This window comes from Eschrichtius robustus, chromosome 14, assembly GCF_028021215.1.
Source record: "Eschrichtius robustus isolate mEscRob2 chromosome 14, mEscRob2.pri, whole genome shotgun sequence".
Classification (NCBI taxonomy): Eukaryota; Metazoa; Chordata; class Mammalia; order Artiodactyla; family Eschrichtiidae; genus Eschrichtius; species Eschrichtius robustus.
In genome coordinates, this window is record NC_090837.1 from 31,372,490 (window position 1) to 31,397,847 (window position 25,358).

Sequence of the window (25,358 nt, forward strand, 5' to 3'; positions counted from 1 at the left end):
CAGGAATGCAAGGATTTTTCAGTATATGCAACTCAGTCAATGGATACACCATATTAACAAATTGAAGGATAAAAACCATATGATCATCTCAATAGATGCAGAGAAAGCTTTTGACAAAATTCAACACCCATTTATGACAAAAACTCTCCAGAAAGTAGGCAAAGAGGGAACTTACCTCAACATAATAAAGGCCATATATGACAAACCCACAGCCAACATCATTCTCAATGGTGAAAAACAAACTATTTCCTCTAAGATCAGGAACAAGACAAGGTTGTCCACTCACCACTATTATTCAACATAGTTTTGGAAGTTTTAGCCACAGCAATCAGAGAAGAAAAAGAAAGAAAAGGAATCCAAATCAGAAAAGAAGAAGTAAAGCTGTCACTGTTTGCAGATGACATGATACTATACTAGAGAATCCTAAAGAATCTACCAGAAAACTAATAGAGCTAATCAATGAATTTGATACAAAATTAATGCTTAGAAATCTCTTGCATTACTATACACTAATGATGAAAAATCTGAAAGAGAAATTAAGGAAACGCTCCCATTTACCACTGCAACAAAAGGAATAACATACCTAGGAATAAACCTACCTAAGGAGACAAAAGACCTTTATGCAGAAAACTATAAGACACTGATGAAAGAAATTAAAGACGATACAAACAAATGGAGAGATATACCATGTTCTTGGATTGTGAAAATGACTATACTACCCAAAGCAATCTACAGATTCAGTGCAATCCCTATCAAACTACCAATGGCATTTTTCACAGAACTAGAACAAAAAATTTCACAATTTGTATGGAAACACAAAGACCCCAAATAGCCAAAGCAATCTTGAGGAAAAAAAAAAAAAAAAAAAAGAAGTGGAGGAATCAGCCTCCTGGACTTCAGACTATACTACAAAGCTACAGTAATCAAGACAGTATGGTACTGGCACAAAAACAGAAATATAGATCAATGGAACAGGATAGAAAGCTCAGAGATAAACCCACGCACATATGGTCACCTTATTTTGGGTAAAGGAGTCAAGAATATACAATGGAGAAAAGACAGCCTCTTCAATAAGTGGTGTTGGGAAAACGGGACAGCTACATGTAAAAGAATGATATTAGAACACTCCCTAACACCATGCACAAAAATAAACTCAAAATGGATTAAAGACCTAAATGTAAGGCCAGACACTGTAAAACTCTTAGAGGAAAACATAGGCAGAACACTCTATGACATAAATCACAGCAAGACCCTTTTTGACCCACCTCCTAGAGAAATGGAAACAAAAATAAACAAATGGGACCTAATGAAACTTAAAAGCTTTTGCACAGCAAAGGAAACCATAAGCAAGACGAAAAGACAACCCTCAGAATGGGAGAAAATATTTGCAAATGAAGCAACTGACAAAGGATTAATCTCCAAAATTTACAAGCAGCTCATGCAGCACAATATCAAAGAAGCAAACAACCCAATCCAAAAATGGGCAGAAGACCTAAACAGACATTTCTCCAAAGAAGATATAGAGATTGCCAACAAACACGTGAAAGGATGCTCAGCGTCACTAATCATCAGAGAAATGCAAATCAAAACTACCATGAGGTATCACCTCACACCGGTCAGAATGGCCATCATCAAAAAATCTACAAACAATAAATGGTGGAGAGGGTGTGGAGAAAAGGGAACCCTCTTGCACTGCTGGTGGGAATGTAAATTGATACAGCCACTATGGAGAACAGTAGGGAGGTTCCTTAAAAAACTAAAAATATAACTACCATACGACCCAGCAATCCCACTACTGGGCATATACCCTGAGAAAACCATAATTCAAAAAGAGTCACGTACCAAAATGTTCATTGCAGCTCTGTTTACAATAACCAGGACATGGAAGCAACCTACGTGTCCATTGACAGATGAATGGATAAAGAAGATGTGGCACATATATACAATGGAATATTACTCAGCCATAAAAAGAAACGAAATTGAGTTATTTGTAGTGAGGTGGATGGACCTAGAGTCTGTCATACAGATTGAAGTAAGTCAGAAAGAGAAAAACAAATACTGTATGCTTACACATATATATGGAAATCTAAAAAAAAATGGTCATGAGGAACCTAGGGGCAAGACGGGAATAAAGACGCAGACCTACTAGAGAATGGACCTGACACGGGGAGGGGGAAGAGTAAGCTGGGACAAAGTGAGAGAGTGGCATGGAAATATATACACTACCGAATGCAAAATAGATAGCTAGTGGGAAGCAGCCGCATAGCACAGGGAGATCAGCTTGGTGCTCTGTGACCACCTAGAGGGGTGGGATAGGGAGGGTGGGAGGGAGGGAGACGCAAGAGGAAGAGATACGGGGACATATGTATAACTGATTCACTTTGTTATAAAGCAGAAACTAACACACCATTGTAAAGCAATTATACTCCAATAAAGATGTAAAAAAAAAAAATTAAAAAAAGAAAAAAAGTATTAGGTCACAGCCTTGAATGAACTTATCTTTTAATTAATCCAATTCTGGGAAGATTGGCTGTTGTAACCCCAAGGTCATACTTCTGGCCCTATTGACCATCCTGTGTTTAAAAACCTGATTTCAGGACTTACTAATAAGTATAAAATGCATACACAGCCATAGCAGTGCTGGCCTCAGAAGCTTAATGCAGTGGTGGGCGTCTTGGAGCTCATCCCCAGCCTGGGCCCTTCCACAAAGGCTGGGCGAGCTCAAAGTGCTCACTGCTCCCAGGACAGTCGGGTCCCTGCCGCACTATCAGTCAGCGGGGAATGTTCACAGAGCCAAACATTTTCCAACCTGGTGGTTTTTTATCAGTTATTTCCAAGGTCAACTCGGTACATGTAATTTTTTTTTTCCCCTCATTTGACATGATAAATGTTGCCACCCACTGGTTCAACTGTAAGAATGTTCAGTATGACACAAAGCGAGGCCTGGGAAATTCTGTTACTTGCTAATTTATCCTTGGGAAAGAAGTCAGGCCACGTTTCCCACTCTGCTTATCACCTTGGGAGGCTTTCTTGGGAGTTTCTGAGAAGGTGCGGCTCTGCGGGGCACCTCCCTTGAGACACATGCTCGGCTTTTGCATCCAGGCTGCCTGGCCGGTACCCACTCCGCAACAGGGCAGACAGACCTCCTCCCAGGGAACGTGCACTCCCGGGGAGCCAGCTGTTGTTGCGGTGGAGCTCATTAATCTTGTGTCCTCGGACGGACAGACGGCCTTGTGCACTTGACTGCCATGGGCAGATGGGTCCAGTAAAGGCAGATCTGAATCTGCCATCTGGAAGCCACCCTGTTAGCCCATCCACAGCCTCTGCCCCGCACCATACAAAGTGGAGACTCACTGGTCCATTTCAAGCGGAAGAGCTGAGAAATGAATGTTGGAAGGAGGCGGCAGCAAAGAGAGAGGATGTTAAAATACACTGAACGGGAGGTTCCAGCTGAGTGACTTTCCATAGTTTTCCATCTCACGGGGAAAATTTTCCATGACTGTTGTTTGGGAAACCAGATGTGTTACATTGTTTTCCTCCCCCCTTTCCAAAGCATTTGGATGCACGCGTGGGAAACACCCAATACGCGCCCTCAGAGGCAGTGGGTTTGTGGCTAAATAGCAATTGAGGAATACTGTGTGAATTAATCACAGATACTTCATAGGACTGATTGACAACATCGTTTTAAAAATAATAGAACTGGTAGATGTTAGAGGATGTTTTCGCAAAGTAGCATTTTTATTTTCTAACTGGATCTTTGCCGGAAAACACATTCCATGAGCTAAAAATCTCCCCATGGACACTGGCCTAACGACAGACTTCCTAATAACGGTAATTAAAAGTTCCTTTGAAAGTATAACCTCTTTCTTGAGACATATTATTCTGGGAAAAATGAAGGGTGGATGGGTATGTGTAGAAATCAGGTCTTCAGTTGTGAAAATCTGAGTTGTACACGGAGAGAAGGCAGTAGGGGAAAGGCACACTCCCCCAGGCCTGAGCTCAGACGGCGCCACTTTCCTGCTCTGGATCTGCGCCCAGGTTCTGCTGCCATTCCTCACCCCCTTGATGCCCTGAGGCTCTGGGCGGAGGGAGGGGCCGCAGCTGTGGAGCCCGGTGTGCGCGCAGGGAGCACCCGAACGCCTGTGGCTGAGCAGCTGCAGCCGTGTCCGGGGCCACCCCGCCCTGCACCTCACCCCAGAGCCAGGCTCTGCTTGCCAGACCCTCAAAGAAGCAACACAGGGTCAGGAGGGACTCAGGCCACAGTGCCCAGGAGCAAGAAAGCCTTAGTCTCGCAGGACCTCAGCACGCCAAACCCTCTACGGCTGCCGTTTTGTAGAAAAATGCAAAAACTCTGGGGGCCATAGTATCTTTTGGCTTATTCAGCAGGGCCTGTCTGCTTATAAAAATGAACGGGGCGTTTGGCAGCACTAATAATTAAGGTTCTACACTGAAATCCCACCTCTCTACACACGCTTTAAATTTTTTTTCCAAGTGTCGTCAAATATTTTTATTTGGGACATTATGTTTCACGTGGCTTAAAAAGAACCTGAAACACGTTATACATGTTTGGGGATTAAAAAGACCAAACTTGTTGTGTCTTTCCTCCTGTGCGTTATGTTGCCAGTTTAGTGATGATGCCGACGCCCGCTCAGCAAACAACAGCAAAGCCCTAAGTTCCTTTTCTGGCCATGGTCATGGCACTTCCTCCTTGGAAGAATGGTCAACCTTTATAAGGCACAGGCTACTCCATCCAATACTGTTTTCTCTTCCTGCTGAGGTGCATGCGCTGGCCTTGAGGGGACACAATCCATGTGACCTTATCATGTCCTTATTTATGTGACTAAGCCAAATAAACGAGACCTTTCTGCCCTGGGAACAACAGCACGTGAACTGATGACAGGCTAGGGGTCTCCTCTCCCCGGCATGGGCACCCACCTGCCTGTGGAGCTGTCCCCCGTCTGTGGGCTGCAGCCGTGGTCCGTGGTCACCGATCTGCACACCAAACTGTGGAGGATGCTCCCCCAGGGAAAAGCCACAGCCTGGACCGTCGTCATCTTGGTCTGGACCGTCCACCTTTGCATCCTCCTGAACGCCAGGCTCCCCAAGCCTGTGGACGGTCTCTGGAAGCTCGCTCTGAAACGGCAGGAGGGGATGATCACAGCTCCACCCGAATCCTTTTGCCCTGAAGCCTGATTTTTAGTGTCTGAGGGTAATTACCCACTTTAGGGGTTATCATGTCTTTGCTTCTCAGCCCTTTCCCCTAATAGGCTCATTCTGGCCATGGCACTCATTGGCCACTTTCTCCATTTTATAGAGTGGGTGCCCAGGTTTATTAGAAGAGATTAGAAATATTACTATTTATAAATTATTACTGCTCACAGTTAACAGTTTTATAAATTAGAGAAGGAGGAACTCCAAAGTATTGATCAACAGAAAACTTTACAACTATTACTAGGTTTTGCTTAATGATGGTTTTCTAGGTCATGGCTATTTGGAAGCAGGTTGAATTCGTTTTTGAAGACATTCTTCACCCTGAGGCAAGAGCATCACTGTATCTTCCCATTCATAGGGTGTCTTAAAATTACATACACTGTTTGTGAGAGTAGGAAGCAGAGGAAAGGTGTTCAGGGGCTAAAAGGAACCAACATTCACAGAGCCCTGAAAGCAGCCGACAAGGTAGCCAGGGGCGTGGATGTCCAGAACACATGGACACCAGCGGCTCCAGCCCTGTGTTCACCAGAGAGCAAGGCCAGGAAGGAGCCTGCAGAGCTGGAGGTCACTCTGCCTTCATCGATAAAAATCAGAAAGCAAATAACTCAGTTCTGGTTCTGTTGTGAATCTGGGAATTGAGGCAGAAGAAGGAAGCGCGTACAGATTTCAGAGGTGGCAAGAAAGTACCCCCTGGAGCTCAGAGACCGTATGAAACTGCACTGGCAGAACGGGCTCTGGCATTTAGGACCAAAAACTAAAATGGAAAGAAGAGAGAACAAGTTAGAACTAGGTTTTACAGACCATCACTGTGGAATGAACCGATAAGGGCCTCAGGGTGGTAACTAACGAATTCATCTGTCAGCAACAAAAGACGTGGCAGCAACACTTGTCTGCAGGATGACGTTACAGGCCAGCGTGCTCTTAAAATGAGGCCAAAGGGCAGCACTGGACAACCCACTGCATTTCCACTGCCTGGGTTGGACTTGACAAAACACCCTGAAGCAGCAGAACATGACTGTACGTGTCAGGGGAGGGGGGCAGCAGGGCCTGGCTGGGGGTGGGGGCAAGAGCAAAACAGATGCAAACACAAGGAACTCCCCAGGCAGAGGTACCTCCGTGAAATCCTCCGCGTCCTCCTCCGTCTGCTTCCCTTGCCGCCAGTGTTTCAGCAGCCACCTGAGTTTGACGTAGAAAAGGAAGATGTTCTGCTTCAGGGAGCACAGCTCCTGCTGCATCAAGAGCCTCTCGTCACTCCAGGTCTGCTCGTGCAACGAGTTCTGCAGGGCCAGGCTGTGCACCTCTAGCTCCCGCCGCCGCAAGGCACACAGGTGCTCCTCCTCCATCTTGAACGGAAGAAAAGAGACGGTGTGACGGGTACCTGTCCCGACCTGGCACCCAAACCAAGGGTCTCTGCAAACGGCCATCCAATCCGTGCCATTTTGCACATGGGACGTGAAACGCAGACGCTCCCCCACGTTTAGTAAACTCCTCGAGAGGTTCGCTATTTACAAAACCTTGAGCGTTTTCGCTCAGAAACGAAAACTTGAGCGCTTTCTGATGCAGAAGCAAGTGCTCTTTCAAGGGGAGGTGTCAGGATCAATTTTCATTATGGAGTCTCTCGTGGTGCTTTTAGATGTTTCTAAACTCTGTCAGGAGAACTGTCTCTTGGAATAGATGGCTCACAGCCGACTTATATGCAGACCCCATTTGCCTTCCACACAGGGGCTGGTACCCAAGGTAGATTGCAGTTGTCAAGGCCAAGCAAGTGGGAATCCTTCCCCTTGACTTCCTGGGCCCTGTGGTCCCCACACCCCCTGACAGAGGACAAGCTAGTACTAGACTGCACAGAGGGTGAGCGCACAGGAAAGACCGACAAGCTACTTCGACGCTTGAGACCTCACCTTCCTACCAGGTATGGGCGACACTCAGGGAAACAGAAGCATTGCTGGGAAAGAAACGTTTCCCATGACTATGTTAGTTGCTGCCCTTTCCACATGGGTATAGACACTCTTCCAAGCGGTAAACAACTGTTACGTGTCAATAATGACTAAGCAAAAGGGTGTGAATAAAATCTTAACTTACAGATAAGGGCACAGGAATAACATCCATAGTAGCTAAAGTGATGCCTGGGATGAAAGCTTTCTGTTCCACAGACCAAAGAGAGGGTTAGAACGCCAGCCTTATCGTTATCCTAACTTAATACCCCCTCTTGTGCCAAAAGCCAACGGGTGGGTTTGGTTTTGTTTCCCTAAAGAACTTGATGGGTGCTCAGAAGCCATGGGACCACGGGAGCATGACTGTGGCTGCCTGAGGTTGACACCGGTCTGACCGACGTGCTAAAGGCCGGTGACCAGCGAGGCCGCTCTGTGAGGCCCTGGGCTATGTGGTCACTTGCACGGCCACTGTCGTGATACCAGACCGAGTTTGCACTTGAAGCTGGGATAACATAAAGCACTGGCGATTTCATTCACGCTCTCAGCAGCCCTGAGTCCCACCACGGGCTCGCTCCCCTGTGGATGCAGGACAGGACGGAGTGACGAAGTGGCAGCCCAGCTGCTGGAAATCCAGTGTCTGCAATTTATTTTTGTGTTCTCTTAGGCTATCGACTGACCCTGGTAAAGTTTCAGCTGCTGAGTGCCGCTAACTCATGCTGTGCAGTGCCCAGTGCATGGCGGGTGTCCCAGAGGGGCCCCCAGGATTGGCCGCTGGAGGCGCAGCCCTGGGAAGGGGCTGTTCTCTTGGTTTTTTCATCCCTAACCTCCTGGAAACGACCCTTCCTGACTCGCTGGCTCTGACCTCTCCTCCAGGACCCCACACACTTCCCAAGTCTCAGAGTTCTGGTCCTCTGCCTTCAGGGAGGTGAGGGGACCCCTTCCATTCCCCTCTGAACAAGCCTAGATGCCATCTCACCACCTCCAACTGAGGACTGGGAGACTCTTCACACCCACCCCTTTATCCTGAATCCAAGTACTAGAAACACCTGGGACCCTGCCATTCTGCTAATGGCGTCTCCAGGGATAAATTCACTCAAACATGATTTTTGGTGCAATGCAAAAAAAGTTAAATTACGTAGGAATTTACCCTTTACAAAAGGAAAATAATTTCATATTACCTAATAATACATGAAACTTGACCTATAAATGTAACTTTTAAAAAGGGGTGCACATCTAGTGGTAAAGGATGGTACCCGGCTCGGCTCTGCGTGGCAAGGTGCAGAAGGGGCTCCCTTAATCAGTTTTTTGACCCATTTAGATAAGCACGACCACGGCAACACGGGGCTTCGGTGTAACTCACATTCCTTGCCAGAATAAGTTCTTGGATACACAGGTACCTTATTTTGCATAGGATATGCATTTAAAATACCGTGGTGCCATTTCAAGATCAACTGGTTTTTGGTTTTAAAGATACAGATATCTTTCAAGAACAAATACAAAAAGCAGCAGCCATGGCAATTCCGAGCCTGGATATCTGTTTACAACTCAAGTAGATCCGGGGTGGCAGGAACTGAATGGTCCTCGGAGGCCTGCGGGCAGTGAAGTCCGTCTCCTAGGAACTCTGGGGAAGGACTGAGTGGATGAGGGATCAGGAGCCAGGAACAGGTTACTCTAAATCAGCTGAAAGAGCTGATAAGGCCACAGCTCAGTTAATGGCAGCTTTCTGAAAACAATGGGTGAATTGTTGACGTTTCTCTCAGAAAATTAACGTAATATTGTCAAAACATATCAATCTGCAGGACAGTGAAAGTTATGGACACACTTTAATGTCCGGCGCTTAGGGCCCTTACTTTACTTTGCTGATTCTGGCTGCAGGAAAGTTTAGATTAGATATTAGGAAGACCTTCCCGAGACCACAATGTCAGCATGGAAATGCATGTTTTCGAGCAGGGAGGGAGATAGTGATCTTTATGAGACCCCCAGGGGGGCAGCTTGAAGGGATGTCCCTTCCACACGCCCTCCAGCCCCGAGCCCAGGCTGCCGAGCCTGTGCAGGAGACAGAGTCCTTGTAAAACACCTCTTGTCCTCTCTCTCTCTCAAGGGGCCCTGCGGACAGAGAAGGTGGTGCTGAACCGTGGTCCGTATTTACCTTCCGGATGGTGTCTGTAAATCTCTCTGCCTCCTCTTGATGCATTCTGGCCACCTGCGCAAGCTGACCCTGCAGCTCCTTTATCAGTACACTCTGTTCAGGTAAAACAGGGGAGCCCCTGAGCTGATTGGTGGGACAAAGGAAGGGGTTTAGTGGCAGCAAGAACTCGGTCTGAGCTGAAGATGCAGGACAAACGTGCACAAGGCAGGGACACACATGGAGTGACATGGCACGCGTGGGCGCGGTGGCAGAGGAGTGACCCTCAGCAGCTCCCCCAGAGCCTCACCTGGGCTCCGCCTGCCCTGCATCTCTCACCCAGCAGACAGGTGGGTAAGCGGTACCCAGCACCTGAGCTTCGGCCACCATGGTAAGACAAACCAGGCCGAGAGGTGGCAGCCCCCATAGCAGCTTCGAGACAGCTTTTTAAATGCTGGGGGCGCCAGAGCTGGCAGTCCTGATGGTCAAGCATGACCACCTCACACACAGCCTCTTAGATTCACTGCCCAAGTTCACATGTGCCTCTCAGTTGCATAGTTAATGAGTTCGTACACTTTCCTGTTAAGAGTTTTTCCTGCCCCATGGGAGGCCTCTCTTTCCTCCTCACGTTCCCACCCAGGATGCTCTAGGTAACGGGCCTGGGGCTCCTTCACCGAACAGACACACATGGTGCCTTGGAGGAGCTACGTAAGATCTGCTTGCTACATTTTAGGTTAAAATACTTAAAGGAATCTTTAACATAATTGTTATTGGTAAAATCCATCTTTTATGTGCAAATGGCAATGATAGAGGCCGAGCTTCTCCTTTTGAAATGTTTTTTAGAGATGGAAACGCTGTCATATTGAAAATCTCAGTCATCATTAAAATTGAGGCATGCCGTGCTACTCACTGGTTTCTGCTGCGTGAAGATAGGTGATTTATAAAGCTGGGGATTAGAGTGGTCTGTTGCAAGAAAAACAGTTGTCACTTTGCTAGTTCATTCTGATTACGTTTAACTAATCTGTTATTTCTCACCGAGGGTACCGCTGTTCTCCTCTGATATAAGCTGGTGTTGCCTGGATTGTCATGAGTGAAGATCACATCCCAAGAGTAGGAAATGCAGACAATAAAAGAGCAGAGCACTTGCCCTAGCACAGGGTTGACTACAAGAGAATTTACAGAAAGAAGGATGGAGACCGAATATCAGAGACACTGGGAATTCGCCACTTTGGGATAAAATTTTTGAAAGCTAGAGATTTAAGGTCATCCTCTTTTCAAGAAACTCAAGAACTACTGAGACCGTGAATGCCTCTGTAACTTTGCTGGTTACTAGATATTATTACTGCAGCCTTTTATATCTACTAGGCAGAGTCAGGGGTTCTCTCTGAAGAGGGGTATTTCTCTACACATCGAATTTACCCCAATGACTAATTTCTCATTTCTAAAAGTTCTATTCTTTTTTCTTTAATATGTGGGATCTTTTACAGTACGACTTACTTTTTTGTCCTGTTTGCTGGCCCTTGGTCGATCTGAGAGCGCTTCTTTTACAGTTTCTATCTGCTAATTCTAGGATCTGGAGGTCTCAGAGTGGCTCCAGCTGCTGCTGCGCTAGCGCCATGAGCGCATCGGCGGTGGGGCATTAGCTAGGATCTCGAGTGTGGCCTGGGCTGAGGATGTGCCCGCAGGTGGTCTTGAATTTGCAGAAGCCAGCAGCTGAACAGAAATTCTCCTTTCCTCAGGGGTTCAGCTTAGAGCCTGGTCCTGGTGAGGCCGCCATCCTGACGGGTACCCTGGGGAGGCTCCACGCGGCTGGGCAAGCTGTCCTATTGCCCCCCCCACCCCCCGCCATGGACAGACGCCTCTTCAGCCTTTCATAAAGGGCAGTTTGCGGGGGTGGTCCTGGTTCATTTCTCTCCCTGTCCATTTTCAATTCTGAAGTCAATTCCAACCCTTGAAGATTTTCCTAACTTTCTTGGGAATAGAGCTCTATATTTAAAAGGACATTAGATATTTTATGCAGCACTTTCTATCTACTGAGTGCCTATAGCTTTCGGCTCTATGCTGGGGACACAGCAGTAAGTAAGCTGCCCCCGACCCCTGCCCTCCTGGGGCTTCCCTCCTGCCCCTCGAGGAGTTTGGCACAGGAGTGCTTCCAGGTCACCTGGTTGCTCTATGGTCAGCTTTACTTTTTTTTTCTTTCCTTTTGGCCATGCTGCACGGCTTGCAGGATCTTAGTTCCCCAACCAGGGATTGAACTTCGGCCCTCAGCAGTGAAAGCGCCGAGTCCTAACCACTGGACCACCAGGGAATTCCTCCAGCTTTACTTTTTCTTTTTTTTTTCCAAATAAATTATTTTTGGCTGCATTGAGTCTTCGTTGCTGCGCGCGGGCTTTCTCTAGCTGCGGCGACTGGGGGCTACTCTTTGTTGTGGTGCACGGGCTTCTCATTGCGGTGGCTTCTCTTGTTGTGGAGCACGGGCTCTAGGTGCGTGGGCTTCAGTAGTTGTGGCACGTGGGCTCAGTAGTTGTGGCTCGCGGGCTCTAGAGCGCAGGCTCAGTAGTTGTGGCGCACGGGCCTTAGCTGCTCCGCGGCATGTGGGATCTTCCCGGGGTAGGGATCACACCTGTGTCCCCTGCATTGGCAGGCGGATTCTTAACCACTGCGCCACCAGGGAAGTCCCAGATTTACTTTTGAGTTACATGCTACTCTATACATTTAAAATATGAAAATCCTCCGTATTTTAACACATTTGGTACCAGCCCAAAGCTCTGAATTATTAGATGTTAAAACGAGCATTGAAATCAAGCTGATCTTTTAAGAAAAGCAAAGACCTATTAATTTAGTTTCTACATATTACACTATTTCGTTTGGTTGTCATCTTAATAAATAATTATATAAACTTTTTATTTTGAACAAATATACAGGCCTCCTATTTCAGTGTCGTTTGATTAAAAATGTGTTCCTCTGAACCTCACCTTGGAAGGGTCACAGAAAAGGACCCTTTAAGTCCTATGAGGATGTTCATCTGGGACATTTGATTCACCTACAGCAGCTCCCGTGTCGTCTGTGGAGGCTGGTCAACGACAGAAACTTCTAGATCCTCCTCATCTACAACACATTTTCCTCTTTTCTGGTCTATTTTTGCTAATGGAACATTAAACTCTATGGACAACTAATTGCTCCTTGTCAGGATGCCGTTACTCCAGTGTCACAAAAGCCGAAATACAAACAGGCTGTGGCAGAAATTTCCATCCAGGGCCACACAACTGCCACATTCACAGCATTTTCACGCAACACAGAGATCTCCGGAAAATACATACTTCCCTTCATCGCCATGTTCCCGAAGGTTAGATTCTGAAACCATCCTCCGCGCACTCACCTGAGATTCTGATTAGACATCGAACGCACTGACCTCGTCCTGCGCAGACTGTTTACGTGAACGGACACCCTCGCAGTGGCCCCCAGGCTGTGGGCTCGTGTTCGTCTCAACACCACAGCCACCTCCCTGTGTTACTGCTGGGAAGCCCGCAGCCCACACCTGCCCCTACGTGGCGTGTCCCACGCCGATTTACACTGCTAATTTCCTGGCCATCTTCAGAGATAGTGGCTTATAAATTACTTTCCATACTTAAGGAGACAACTTCACTATCTCGATATACCAAAAACAAAATGAAACAAACAAAAAAAAAGCTTTTCATTGTAGCCACTTATTAGACACTAGCAACACTACTTTCTAACTAGGACTCCGTTCCACCTGTATCCCTGTGACCTCATCTCCCGTGACTTCCATTTTGTTCTGGCCGGTTTTGCTACCCCTTCTTTCCAAAGTGGTTTATTGGGTCAACACCTGTGCACACATACTTGGCATAAACCCCACGTCGTTTTATTGAGGATGGTATGTCACAGCTGAGGCCGAAGGGATAGCTCGTTGATTAAAGGACAAGAGGAGGGGCTCAGGAGAAGATCTCTGAGATTTCTGACCCAGAAACTCAATCCTCTGGGCACAGGCTCGGTGTCATTTATGTGTGTAATCTGACCAGTGCCCGTGCTTGGCTACTCCTCATTCAGAACTATTTTTAAGGCACCCCACACATTCCAAACCACATATTCCGTACCCTGCTCTCCTTAACAGATGGGAATCTCTCAGCAGATTTGCCGGGAGCCACAGGGAGCAAAGTCAGGGAAGAATCCAGTGCCACATGAGAATCTTGCTGATATCTACCGAGAGGAACAGGCAACAGCAATATTGGTCCTCCTGAAGTCTGGTTGTTCTCCTCTGAGCAGTTAACTTTTGTGTGGTTGCGTTAGTAGGTTAGTGGGTGTTAGCAGGTTGTGACTCCGGCTCTCTCTGGCTGTGACAGTTCTGAGAGGCTGGGTAGATACACCTTCCCCTCCCAAGCTTATCGTGTGCGGTCAGAGTGGCAGGCCTCTCACTGCACAGATCTGTTACCTGTTAACACGGTACCCTGGAGTAAGGTAGTTTTTTTCTTTTTTGCCTTGTTATTACTGCTGCTACTGGTACTGCTAGTACTAGTAGTAGTTAAGTTTGGGTGTTTGGCCAAACACCCAAATCTTGTCAAATAAGCACTTAACTTCTTTCCCCTTTCCCCAAACTTGAAAATCTATAAGGCAAAAAACATAGAAAGCACTTCACAAGTGGAACTTGAGAAATTGGAATTGAGAAATTTTCTGAACTTCAGCTTAAATTCAGAAAGTTGTTTCTTCTTTTAAGCCACTGGTCCTAGGCGTCCTATCAGTCCCTCCACCACCCCCTCCGAGGAGCTAAGGGCCAGGAGCTGAAGGAAATTCACACGTGTACAGGAGTAGTTAGCTGTGCAGACAAACCATGGTCATTTCAAGGGCAATGGAAGAGGTAGTAAAGAAAACTGCTAACAAGGGGGAGGGATGGATTGAGAGTTTGGGATTAGCAGATGCAAACTACTATATATAGAATGGATAAACAAGGTCCTACTGTACAGCACAGGGAACTATGTTCAATATCCTGTGATAAACCATAATGGAGAAGAATATGAAAAAGAATATATATATGTATAACTGAATCACTTTGCTGCACAGCAGAAATGACATCCATGCCATGTGACGTGTGTCTTTAACCCAGAGCAGCTTCCCTGCTACCTGACGGAAGCTTTGTGCACTGTTTCCATTAGAGCCTCACAGGAAAGCAATTGTTGGCAATGAATTCGGTTACATTTTCATTAAAAGGTTTTAAGAGTTCTGCTCCCTAGAACGGTCCATTGTACAATTCTTTAATCCAAAGTAAAATTCAAACACCAAACTGAGCAGTCTGTCAGGGTGATATCCACCCCAGGGACACAGCAGCTCCACTGAGCCCCAGACCCTACAAGCGATCTCCACGCGGCTCTTCTCATAAAAGGGAAAGCTATGGAGCCATGAGAGGGGTCCTAGAATACGTTTCATCTTTTAGAAAGTATTTTAATATACAATGTGTTTGCATACATAATTGAGTTTTCTCTGCTGTGTGACATGCCTTGGTGAATAAAAAATGAGAACAAAGAATGTTTATTAACTCCTGAGTAATTCTATTTCCCCTTCTAGAAAACGATGCTCCTGGACCTTGCCTTTCACTTTGAGTTTTTTTTACTTCCTCCTTAAAACGTATAAAATTAAAGGAAACCAGACAGATGCTTAAAAGAAGAAACATTCCACGGCAAGATAGCTGGCCATACAATTAGTCCCCCGGGTGATCTGCATTTGGAAACACCGCCCCCAAGGAGACAGAGCTCGTGTTGGAGGTGTCCAGGCCCAGTGGGGACCAGTCCCTGCTGTACAGGCAGCACTCCTCACGGGAGGGGTCGGGGTGGGGAGAGGACTGACCAGGCCCGAGGAAACGGTTCTGGCCCCAGTTCCACCACCAACCGGCTGGGGGGTGGGGAGAATTTGCTGACACTGCTTCACACTCCTTCTCATCCGCACAATGAGGGGATTCGTCTGAAGATCCCTTCTGAGCTACACTGTTCAGTGACCCTAAGTCACATGGCAACAACTAACTCTGCTAATGGACCTATTACGAAGGTTTCGTTTTCCCACAACATGGTTTGATTCAACGCAGCATCTTCCTCTGTCCAGAACCACTGCCAGTTTCTGAAGCTCTGCAAAGCACGCGTGTCTGGGCAAGCGAGGAGCACACTCGTCACGCCCACAGGATCCAGCAGGGCCTGGGGGCGTGTGGAGAGGAGCCCTCCGACACTCACCAGAGTGAACCAGATGTGGTTACGTGGGACACGCCCTGAACGGTGTATCACAGGAAAGAGGGCTCCAGGGACAGGACCAGGGAGCAGCCCGCGGAAAACGAGGAAGGGCCAAGATGGGCAGAGAAAACTGGTGTCGACACCCCGCCTCTGGCCATTGGTTTTGGTGCCAGTACCCCGTGTGCAGGACAGGACGCAGATGGGCCGGTCGTGGCCTTACGTGTCCTATCATTTGATGTACTCTGATTGGCTAATTTTTGCTCATTTTTACTGTATATTTATAGTTATAAAATCACACAGGGAAAAAAAAGAAAATCGGTACCAGCTACAGGAGCCGCAACACTCCTCGTCCTCTCTCCTGCCTTTTGGGAACTGCTCTGATGCCTCAAAGCTGAATGGTAACATCCTCGCTGGGACTGATGAATGAAGACCCTTCATCCCGACCTTTTCTAATGCATAACATGCGGCTCTAACCCTGGAGTAACCTGCCTCAACGGGCAGTACCAGAGCCAGACACTCACTCCTCGGGGCCACCTGTCCTTCTGTACTGGGTTGAATTACTTGCAGGGAAGAGCATTCACTGAGAGGACAACTGTTGCATACAATGGAGTATTTGTGGGGGCTGCGAGCTTTGTGGACATGGGTTGCTATGACAACAGACTGCTGAAGAGCCGCCGGGTCAGGAGAGCATCCCTGATTCTGCCCTACGACTGGAGCGCCGGCATGGAAAACGTGGGGCGGGCCCACAAGACACAGGAGGGACATGGCCTGGTTTTCAGTCCTGCTTTCCTTACTGTCTGACAAGAAGCCACAGAGCACTCCCCAATCAGTCTCATATGCTTTGCCCGAGGACCCAGGAGAACCAGTCCCCCTGCCCTCACCCTGTATGGACCCCTCAGTTCAGTTGCATGCAATGAATGGATTCTGATTCAGTTAAGTCTCCCCTGGTTCCGCATCGCCCCCCCCCCTCCCCGTTCCGTAGGGGCCTCGGACCCAGGTAGGAACCCTCACACCGACACACGGCGAAGGAGGGGTGGGAGGGGGCGTGGCCGCTGGGACCCGCCCCTGCTGACCTCCAGGTTGAAGCAGCTCTGGGCTCCGGGCCGGCAGCTCCCCGCGTCCCCGTCGGCTCGACGGTGCAGCTCCCGTGTGGCTCGGAGATGCAGGGGCCCCCGCTCCTCCCCTCGCTCCTGCCCGGGCTGCCACTCCAGCTGATCTCTCAGTTTGGACTGTTAGGTGCACGGGAGGGATTTGTTTTTTGTTTTCGTTTTTGTTTTAAAATTTTAAACAAAACACAAAGGACAAGAGGGCGGGGTGGGGTGGGGTGGGGCAGGTAGACAGACGGCTGGAAAACTACGGGATGAGGAAAAGCATGACCAGAGAAACCAACGTAAACACAGCGGCCTCAGAGAGAGGAGAGAACAGAGCCAAGATGAGGCTGAGCAAAATGGCGGGCTGAGAGATCTGAAAAGCAAACAGAGAAACAGGGAGAAGACTGCAACACGCTGGTTACGAGGCGCATGCGATGGGGACGCATGAGTCAGACTCGCCCGCAAGCGCACTACCCACGAAGGATACGGAAACAAGGCTCCTGCTGCTTCCTCTCTGTGGTCGCGCAGCGAAAGCCACAGTCCAGGGCGGCGCACGCGAGAGCAGTCCTGGGGCTACTCCACTCGCCGCCCGCTGCTCCGGGGGTGCCATCAAAACCATCCTTCTCTCCGCCGCGCTCCTCGCCCGGCCGGGCTGTGTCGCAGAGGGAGCGGGTGGGCTGCCTACGGCCTTCAGGGCTGGACTGTCCCTGGGGCAGTGAACCCAGGCAGGGATGCACGCGCTCCCGGGAAGTCCGCTAATTATCCTGACCGTGAAGAGCGTTTGTACTGCGTCTTAAACTCCTCTTTGCTTCTTCGTTGGGATGGCTGGTCGTTTGGGACGCCAAAAACAACAAAAAAGGGACAGACTGCGACGATCCTAGCGCTGCCAGCAGGATTAGCCTTGTGTCAAGAGGGAGGACCTCTCAGCTAAGAGCAGCGGCGGCGCAGTTAAAAATCAGAGGAAAAGGGGGAAAGAAACAAGGAGACAAAAGAGAGCGAAACCAAATCAAACCAAACCGTGGGGAGGGGGCGTGAAGGAAAAAAAAGGAGAAACCCAACCAACAGAAAGGCTTTGGTTGAAACTTGAGGCTTTAGTACAAGGCAGGTGTGCGATCATAACCAAGCAGCCGTGAGCAGGGTGAGCTGGAGTGCGGCAAGGCCAGCGAGGAGGAGGAGGAGCAGGAGGGAGCAGGGAGGCAGAGCCGGGAGCCCCCTTACCTGCAGGTCCGGGCCCAGCTCCTTCCCCAGGTTCCCGACGGGGGAGTCCCGGGACACGGAGGTCACAGAGGACAGGAAGCTGGAAGACTCGGTGAGGTGGGGCAGAGGGGACAGGCCCTCCCCCAGCTGCTCCACCTGCTCCAGGAAGGCCTGGAGCTCCTTCCTGAAGGCCTTCATCCTCGCATTGAGGGTCCCCAGCAGCTGGGGCTCCTCCTTGGCGCCGGCTCCCGACGAGGCCCCACCGCCCTGCAGCGCCGCGTCCGTGAAGCCGTCGGTGTCGTTGATGATGCGCTCCACGGTCCGCTCCAGCCGCTCGGCCTCGTGCCTGATGCTCGCCAGGCGCTCCGAGTCCTCCCGAGCGCGGAGCAGCTCCGCCGGGCACTCACCAGCCTCCGACGGCCTCCCGCTGCCGAAGCCCGACGTCTTCTCGAAGGTCTCCTCCGAGTCGCTCTCGCCGCCGATGGGGCCCTCCCGCCGGGGCTGCAGCGCGCGGCTGTCCTCCCCGTCGCTCTCTTTCTTGCCCGCGTCGCTGTCAGCGTCGCTGTCGCGGGGGCTTGGGGCGCGCGGGCCCGGGGGCGCGGCCGGGTCACAGCGTGGGGCGCCCAACAGCAGTGCTTGGTTCTCATGCTGCAGCGTCAGCACCTTCCCGCTCAGCTCGCTGATCTGCAGCCGCGCCGCTTGGAGCTCGTCCTGCAGGGGCGCCCCGCCGCCCGCGCCCCCCGCCAGCCACGCGGGCTCCGGCCGCGGCTCGAACTTGAACTTGCTCAGCTCGTGGGTCAGCTGTCGGTTGTGGTCCTCGATCTCAGAGATGGACCTCCGCAGCAGCTCCGCCTCCTCCTCCACGAACTGCAGGTGCCGGCGCAGCTCTGCGGAGGACTCCAGGGAGTCCCCGAAGGGCGAGGTCGGAACGCCGGGCAGGGGCTCCCGGCCCGCGGTGTCTCGCTCGTGCTGGCCCCGCAGGTCCTCCATCTCCGCCTTGAGGCCCCGGTTCTCCACCTCCAGCTCCACGATCTTCCGGCCCAAGATGCTGGCTTCCTCCTCTACCAGCTTTAGCCGCAGCTTCAGCTCGGCCTCCCGAGTGCTGGGCGGCCCGCCGGCCTCCCCCGTGGGGAGGGGGCTGTCCACGTCCCCGTAGAGGGACTTGTACCTCTGCAGCTCCTGCTCCAGCCCGTCCTTCTCCCGCCCCAGCTTGGCCATCTTCCTGAGCATCAGCGAGCCCTCCTCTTTGGCAAACTGGAGCTGGCACCTCAGGTCGGCACTGTCATCCTGCCAGGAGAGAGCAGCCCAGAGGAGGGTTATTTGAAAATACCAAATGTTCCTGTTTTTGACGATTTCCCTTGCACCTCGCCCCCGACACACGCACACACAAAACACCGATCTTCACGTCAGTGTGTGGAGTCGCTCGTTAGAGGGACCACGACAGAGCCAGGGTGAGCCCAGGGCCTTCATGGGGGCACCAAGGACTGCTGGTGGTGGCTTTGTCACAGAAACAAAGGAAACCAAACAATTAGTTTGGAAAAACGTGCACGCGAAAACCATCACCCAGGAGATGAGTGGAGAGGAGTGAATGAGATGAAACCCAGCCCCGTCAGCAATGCGGCGACCCACCCCCGCCCACCGTTACTTTGTGGGTCCACCCTGACCAGTGAGAGACCCCAGACCCCTTGCTCGGCCTGGGGCAGGTAGACAGGCCTCTGTGGCCACTTCCACCTGTTGCCACTTACCTCCTACCTCATCAGAGGGGCGGGCCAGCACCTCACAGGTATTAACAGGATGGGGAGGCCAGGTGACCCCAAATGAGAGCCCGGCTTTGCTGGAACCTGAGACACGGCAACCCAACGCTCCTCCTCTCCTGCCTCCCCTCCCGCAATGAATCACAGGGATGGCATGAGGACAAATCACGAGATGATGGGCATGAGGGTGCTTTGGAAGCCGAGTTGCACAGTAAGTACCAAGCTCTGACGGTTCGTATGAAATGGTTACTGCAAACCTAAGCCCGGGTGACTCGCACCCTCTCTCCCCATGCGAACTTGACTTTGGTTACGTTCTGCACCTTTAGTGGCTGTAACACAGCAGGAAATTAAACTCAGGAACCCAAGGCAAGGTGTTAACTGGTTTAAAACCTGAGAAGTGGTGGTCATCGGGATCCCAGAGGATTCTGGAGGGTCACCGGAGCAGGCTCGCGGCTACTAAAAGCCCACACTGCTCGGCTGAGGTCAAGAAGGCAGTTTCTGGACCAACTGGAAAGTGGACTCTGCCTTCGCAGCGCAGGTCTCAATGCCCTGAAGCTGCGTGAACTCTTCACATTCAGTGGCTGGCACCAGTGACCAATTTCATGAATCATTCCTCTTTGATTGGCTACCAAGTTTCAAAAGGCTGTCATGGGGACAAAGACTTAGGCAGAGGCTCCTCCTGCCACACAAACTCAGTGATGCACTGGGTGGTGGTCACACCCCGTCAACCCAGGGGACGCAGAGTCATCAAACCACAGCAAGTCAGCCCCCTGGGGGGGGGGGGACTCTTCCAGGTCACTTGTGCGCAAACAGGCCAGCAGGGTTGGCGCAGCTTCATCCACAGAGAACACGGCTCATTCTCCACCCTGTTCTTGCCACTCGCTTACCATTGGGCAGAAAGACACAGAACCACCTCCCCGGGTGCCCCCACCTTTCCTCCTTCCACCCCTAGACCCCTCCTGCCTGAGCCACAAACCCATGGAAGGAAAGAAAAGCAGAGTGACAGGTAAGATTCAAAGAAAAATCACAGGCCAGCTGTGAGCCAGAACCACACGGAAAGCAGCCCTTGGTGCTGCCTGCGCGCCCTCTGAGGGACTACCTCTCACGCCACCTCTTAGCAGAGGGCCTACCGGTCCCGCTCCTTCTGTCCATGGCAGCAGGGGCTGAGCGCAGAGCCCTGGGGAACCGGCTCCTTATGTCCAAAGCAGAACCCTCAACTCAAGCAAGGTCGTTGTGAAGGTCAAAAGGAACAGCATATAGCTGAGTGGTTTGTATGTGGTCAATCTCCACGCTCCAGCACGCTGAAGCCAACCTTCTGCTTTGTCTGAAACTCAATTTGGGGAACAGGAGCCAGTAATTCTGTTTTGGTTTTTTGTTTTTTTTTTTTCCTGTTTGCACATCAGGAGAGTTATATATAAATGTCACTGGGAGGAGAGCATGGTCTTCGTGATCTAAGAACTTATCACATTAAGGATCCGGTTTGTTTTTGGTTAGGCAGACATAACAAGGGTTTCTGTGACTAACTAGAAATAAAGCTGTCTGCCCTGCTCAATGGAGCAAGACGGCTTATCACTGCTGGGGTAATGATATATATTTCTAAAGGGCCTACATAGACTACACGGGCTGTAAAAGACATACTATATTTAATCCTAATACTAAGGGGGAAAGCATACTTATTTGTTGATTCATTCATTCCTTCGGTAAATATTGAATACCTACTCTGTACCAGAAATTGGCATGTTAAACAACCCAGTTTCTTAGAACTTTTGAGAGTAGAACAATCAAAAGCGTCTTTTCAATTTTTGGTAAACATAGATTTGTAAGAAACCTATTGTATCCAAATACACAGAGAGGTCTTTGTTGTCACAGGAAGGAATGGAGTTTGAATAAGCTAAAATACATATCAATGGAGATAGACTGTCAATACTTTGTAAATGAATCAGTTTGGGGGTGACAAGTCTGGGATAGGAAGACCCTTAGCCCCATCATTAACTTGATAGCCAGTGTTTGTCCTGTGTCCAAAATCACCTAAACGATCCTATCTCCCCGGAAACAGCCGCGGAGATCGGAGAGGAGATTGTTGCCAGCCACAAGGGAACTCCACCTCCAGCCCAGGACTGAAGCCTGGGCGGACCCAGGGACGTGCAGGGCCCCAGCCGTAACCCGTGTCCTGACCCTACTTCCCTGGAAACTCACAACTGGTGAGGCCTTGAGACGGTGGAGGCCAAGGGGCAGAGTCACCTGCACGGTTCCGGACGCTTTTGTCTCAAACCAAGATCAGAGAGTCTCAGGCCATCTCTCCTGAGGGTTCCCCCCAAAAGTTGAACTGAGAAATCGGGGAAGGCACACGAGAGGCACATGGAGACTGGGCCTTCCCCAAGGGTTCTGTACTTGGTTGTAAGTACTCACCTGCGCCCCGCTTATTATACAGGTAAAAAAAACCCCAGAGAGCCCTCAAATTGCCTTGATTTCTAGAAACCTCACACCATCCGCCCCCACCCCCTCTCTGCCATTCCCCACAGTCTGATTATAAACTACAACCATCCTTCTCTGTCTCCTTGAACTTAAACCCAGGTCAGGTAAAGAAACAAGATTCTATGATAGGGCTTCCCTGGTGGCACAGTCGTTAAGAATCCACCTGCCAATGCAGGGGACACGGGTTCGAGCCCTGGTCCGAGAAGATCCCACATGCCGTGGAGCAACTAAACCCATGCACTACAACTACTGAGCCTGTGCTCTAGAGCCCGCGAGCCACAACTCCCGAAGCCTGCACACCTAGAGCCCGTGCTCCACAACAAGAGAAGCCACCGCAACGAGAAGCCCACTCGCCGCAACTAGAGAAAGCCCGCTTGCAGCAACGAAGACCCAACACAGCCAAAAAAAAAAAAGATTCTATGATATACCCTAGTGAGTGTCCAATTCATAGATTACCTGAGGATTGATCAAATATCCAAAAAGCCTTCCTGTTCCTTAAAGAAACTACCCACGTACGAGAAATTCTACTAGATGATTAAAGCGTGCTTCATTTCTACGCAACACCCATGCATTACTAGGCCTGACTAAACCAAGACTAACGCAGTTTTTGACAGAAAGGCCATCTTTGAAGCCAAGGGAGTGTGTGGCTTATAACAAAGGGATCAGACTTCCTCGCTCAGTGGAGGCGGCTGGAGCAGTGTTTTTGGGGGTGGGTGTGCAGGGAGCTGGGCTCAGCCTATTCTGGGGCGGGAAGCCAACTCCTTCTAATAAGATGGGGAATCACAGCCTCAGCTAAAGCAGCACGGGCTGGATACCCATCTCATCTTGTAACTGAAGGCTTTCTAAAACTCAGCCAAGACTCCAGGGGAGGGGTCTAGGCTGATCTCAGGCTCTGGTTTCAGGAGATGGTCCGATAGCTCAGGAATGCAGCATGAAAGCAGGTCCAGTAACCTTCCCACGTGACACACCTGGTGCAGGCAGAGAAGGCAAGCAGGGCATGAGGGGGAGGACACACACAGGGCCACCGCCGCCACCACCAGCGGAAAGGCCTTGACAAGCGACAGAAATATATCGCTACGGGTATATATTCTTTGGCTTGCAAGTCTGCCGTCTGGCCAGCCCCCCCAGCGCTGACTGCACGTGTGCCTACCTTGCACCGGGGCGCCAGTTTCCTCTGAGTTCTGGCTGCGGACCTGCAGTTCCCAAGGCGCTCCGTTCCACCGCTCTGCCAGACAGAAACTCCTCGCTCAACGATCCCGCAGGCTGGGCACTTAACCTGCTCCCGAGCCCGGGCCTCCCCTCTCCTGTCCCCAGCCTGACTGACCCTCGGGTGAGTGCACTGCACGCTGTCCATCCCGCGATGGGTAGAGATGACCCTTTTAAAGAGAAGCTCTCCCCCGGTCAGGAGCCAGTACGTTGAAACAGACTCAAAGCCCAAGGGGGCTGAAGCTCCCAGTAGTGGGGACGACAGATTTTAATGTCGCCCTTCTTAGCGGATTCCAAAGTGAGATTTGGGGAGCAGAGACGTGGAGAACAGTTAACCTCTGGCATTCCTCCCGCTCACGCAGCCAGGCCCTCCGTGAAGGCTGCTCTGGGGATGGGGGACTTTGGAGAGGGGAGAAAGCAAAGGGAATCAGGTGTGGGATTCACAGCGAGGCCGGCCCCGGGCCTTGGAGCTCGTAGTTTCCTGGACTTACTGCATCTCTCTAATTAGTCCTTGCCCTGAGAGCTCAGGAAGCTGACACCCCAATGATGCCTTGTTCTCGCCAACACCTAATACTAGCAGTTTTTTTTTTTTTTTTAAAAAAGAAGGAATCCAGAAAAGCGAGTGTTCAGAAAAGCTAAGGAAGTTCTGAAGGCCACATGCCATGTGCACAGAAAGGGCCCCAGTCTTACCACCTTGGAGAGAACACCTGGTTTTCAATTAGGACAATTTAAGACACCCTTCAGTTTGTGCATTAAAAAAAAAAAAACCAACACTCAAAACGATGCTTTATGGATGACCCGACACAACGGCAGCTGTGCTATTTTACTACTTTACTGTGTGAATGTCTTCGAAGGCCAGAACGCCTGCCACCAGCTGTGAGCACGGCAGAGCCCTGAACGGCACGCAATTATGCGTTACTGGCTCAGGAAGCCAGTTTGTTCCTTTCCTTCTTGAAGAAACCACCAGCTGATCGGTGCGAGAAACAAAAGAGCTGTTGGTTTGGGAAGACAGTTTTCACCCCCACAGAGGCTTTGGATGAGTCCAGATGTTTGGGCAGCTCATGTTTCTTTGACGATATTAAAGGTGACACTAACACTTGAGAAAATTCAAAATGAGGAGACGTCGTAACATGAGAGTAGAACGCTGCTTACCTGAGTGAAGGCTTTCTTCTCTTTGTACATTTCCCGGCTGCCTCTTCTCTTCAGGGAACTCTGAAATAGATCCAGGTGACATTCTGTTACGGAGGGGGGGGTGTCACACGTGGGAGCCGGCACTAGGTGGCAGGTCCCCACTGGGAGGGGACACACACAGTGGACGGAGGCTCTTTTTGTCACTGGAATCAAGAAACAAACTAGAGTCAACAATATAAAGGCAGTCGGGGGAATTCTCTAGTAGTCCAGTGGTTAGGACTCTGAGCTTTCACTGCCATGGCCTGGGTTCAATCCCTGGTCAGGGAACTAAGATCCCACAAGCCACGCGGCACAGCCAAAAAAGTATGTAAATATAAACATAGAAGAATACAATACAGTAAAGGGAGTTGGGTGAGCTCAGGGAGGTCTTCGCATCCTGAGAGGCTTTAAGTCCTGATTATTGGATTTGGGGTTTTCCCCAATCCTTCAGTTTCATGAAGGAGGGAGTCTTGGGTCATTGTGACTGTGGAGGGGAGACGGGAAAAGGAAGAGGGTAGGAAGTTTTGGGAAGAAGATATGTAATGTTTCTGGAGCTGCCTTACCTTACGAATTATGTTTTGTTTGGGCTAATATCAAAATCAATTGCCATTTCCTGAGTACCTGTGGTAAGCAGTGAGGTAAAAAGTGGTCGGAGGGAGAGACGGTGGCCCTTGTTTACGGAGAGTCCAGGTTGCAACATTCTCCACGAACCCACGCCAATTCCTGATTAAACATACCTCTTAGGTCTTAGCGAGTTCATCATCTCTTCATGTGGGAAGCGGCCAGGCTGGGTCCCAGCCTAGTTTTACATGCGTTACAGCACACCTTTGCCTGCTATGGGCAAGAAGTGTGTCTGAAGTAAATCAAAGGGCCAAGGGATGTCTGAGACAGGAGCACAGGGAGCCAAGACAGTTCCCGCTCACGCAAAGTGTGGAGACAGAAAGAACGGTTGGACGGAGAGCCAG

The 25,358-nt window shown here is 50.1% G+C and overlaps 1 protein-coding gene across 2 annotated transcripts in view; it reads right to left on the reverse strand.

Annotated features, from left to right (window-relative positions):
- The window catches only part of MTCL1 (microtubule crosslinking factor 1), a 125,646-nt gene that overhangs the window by 28,062 nt on the left and 72,226 nt on the right, over positions 1-25,358 (reverse strand). Inside the window, exons 4-9 of one of the 2 annotated variants that reach the window (XM_068562769.1) lie at positions 24,376-24,435; positions 23,168-23,242; positions 17,810-19,075; positions 16,574-16,729; positions 6,324-6,554; positions 4,936-5,133 (exon numbers count right to left, since the gene is read on the reverse strand). In XM_068562769.1, coding sequence (XP_068418870.1) covers positions 4,936-5,133; positions 6,324-6,554; positions 16,574-16,729; positions 17,810-19,075; positions 23,168-23,242; positions 24,376-24,435 — 1,986 coding nt within the window. The remainder of the gene's footprint in view (positions 1-4,935; positions 5,134-6,323; positions 6,555-16,573; positions 16,730-17,809; positions 19,076-23,167; positions 23,243-24,375; positions 24,436-25,358) is intronic. The other variant, XM_068562770.1, reaches the window with a different exon arrangement.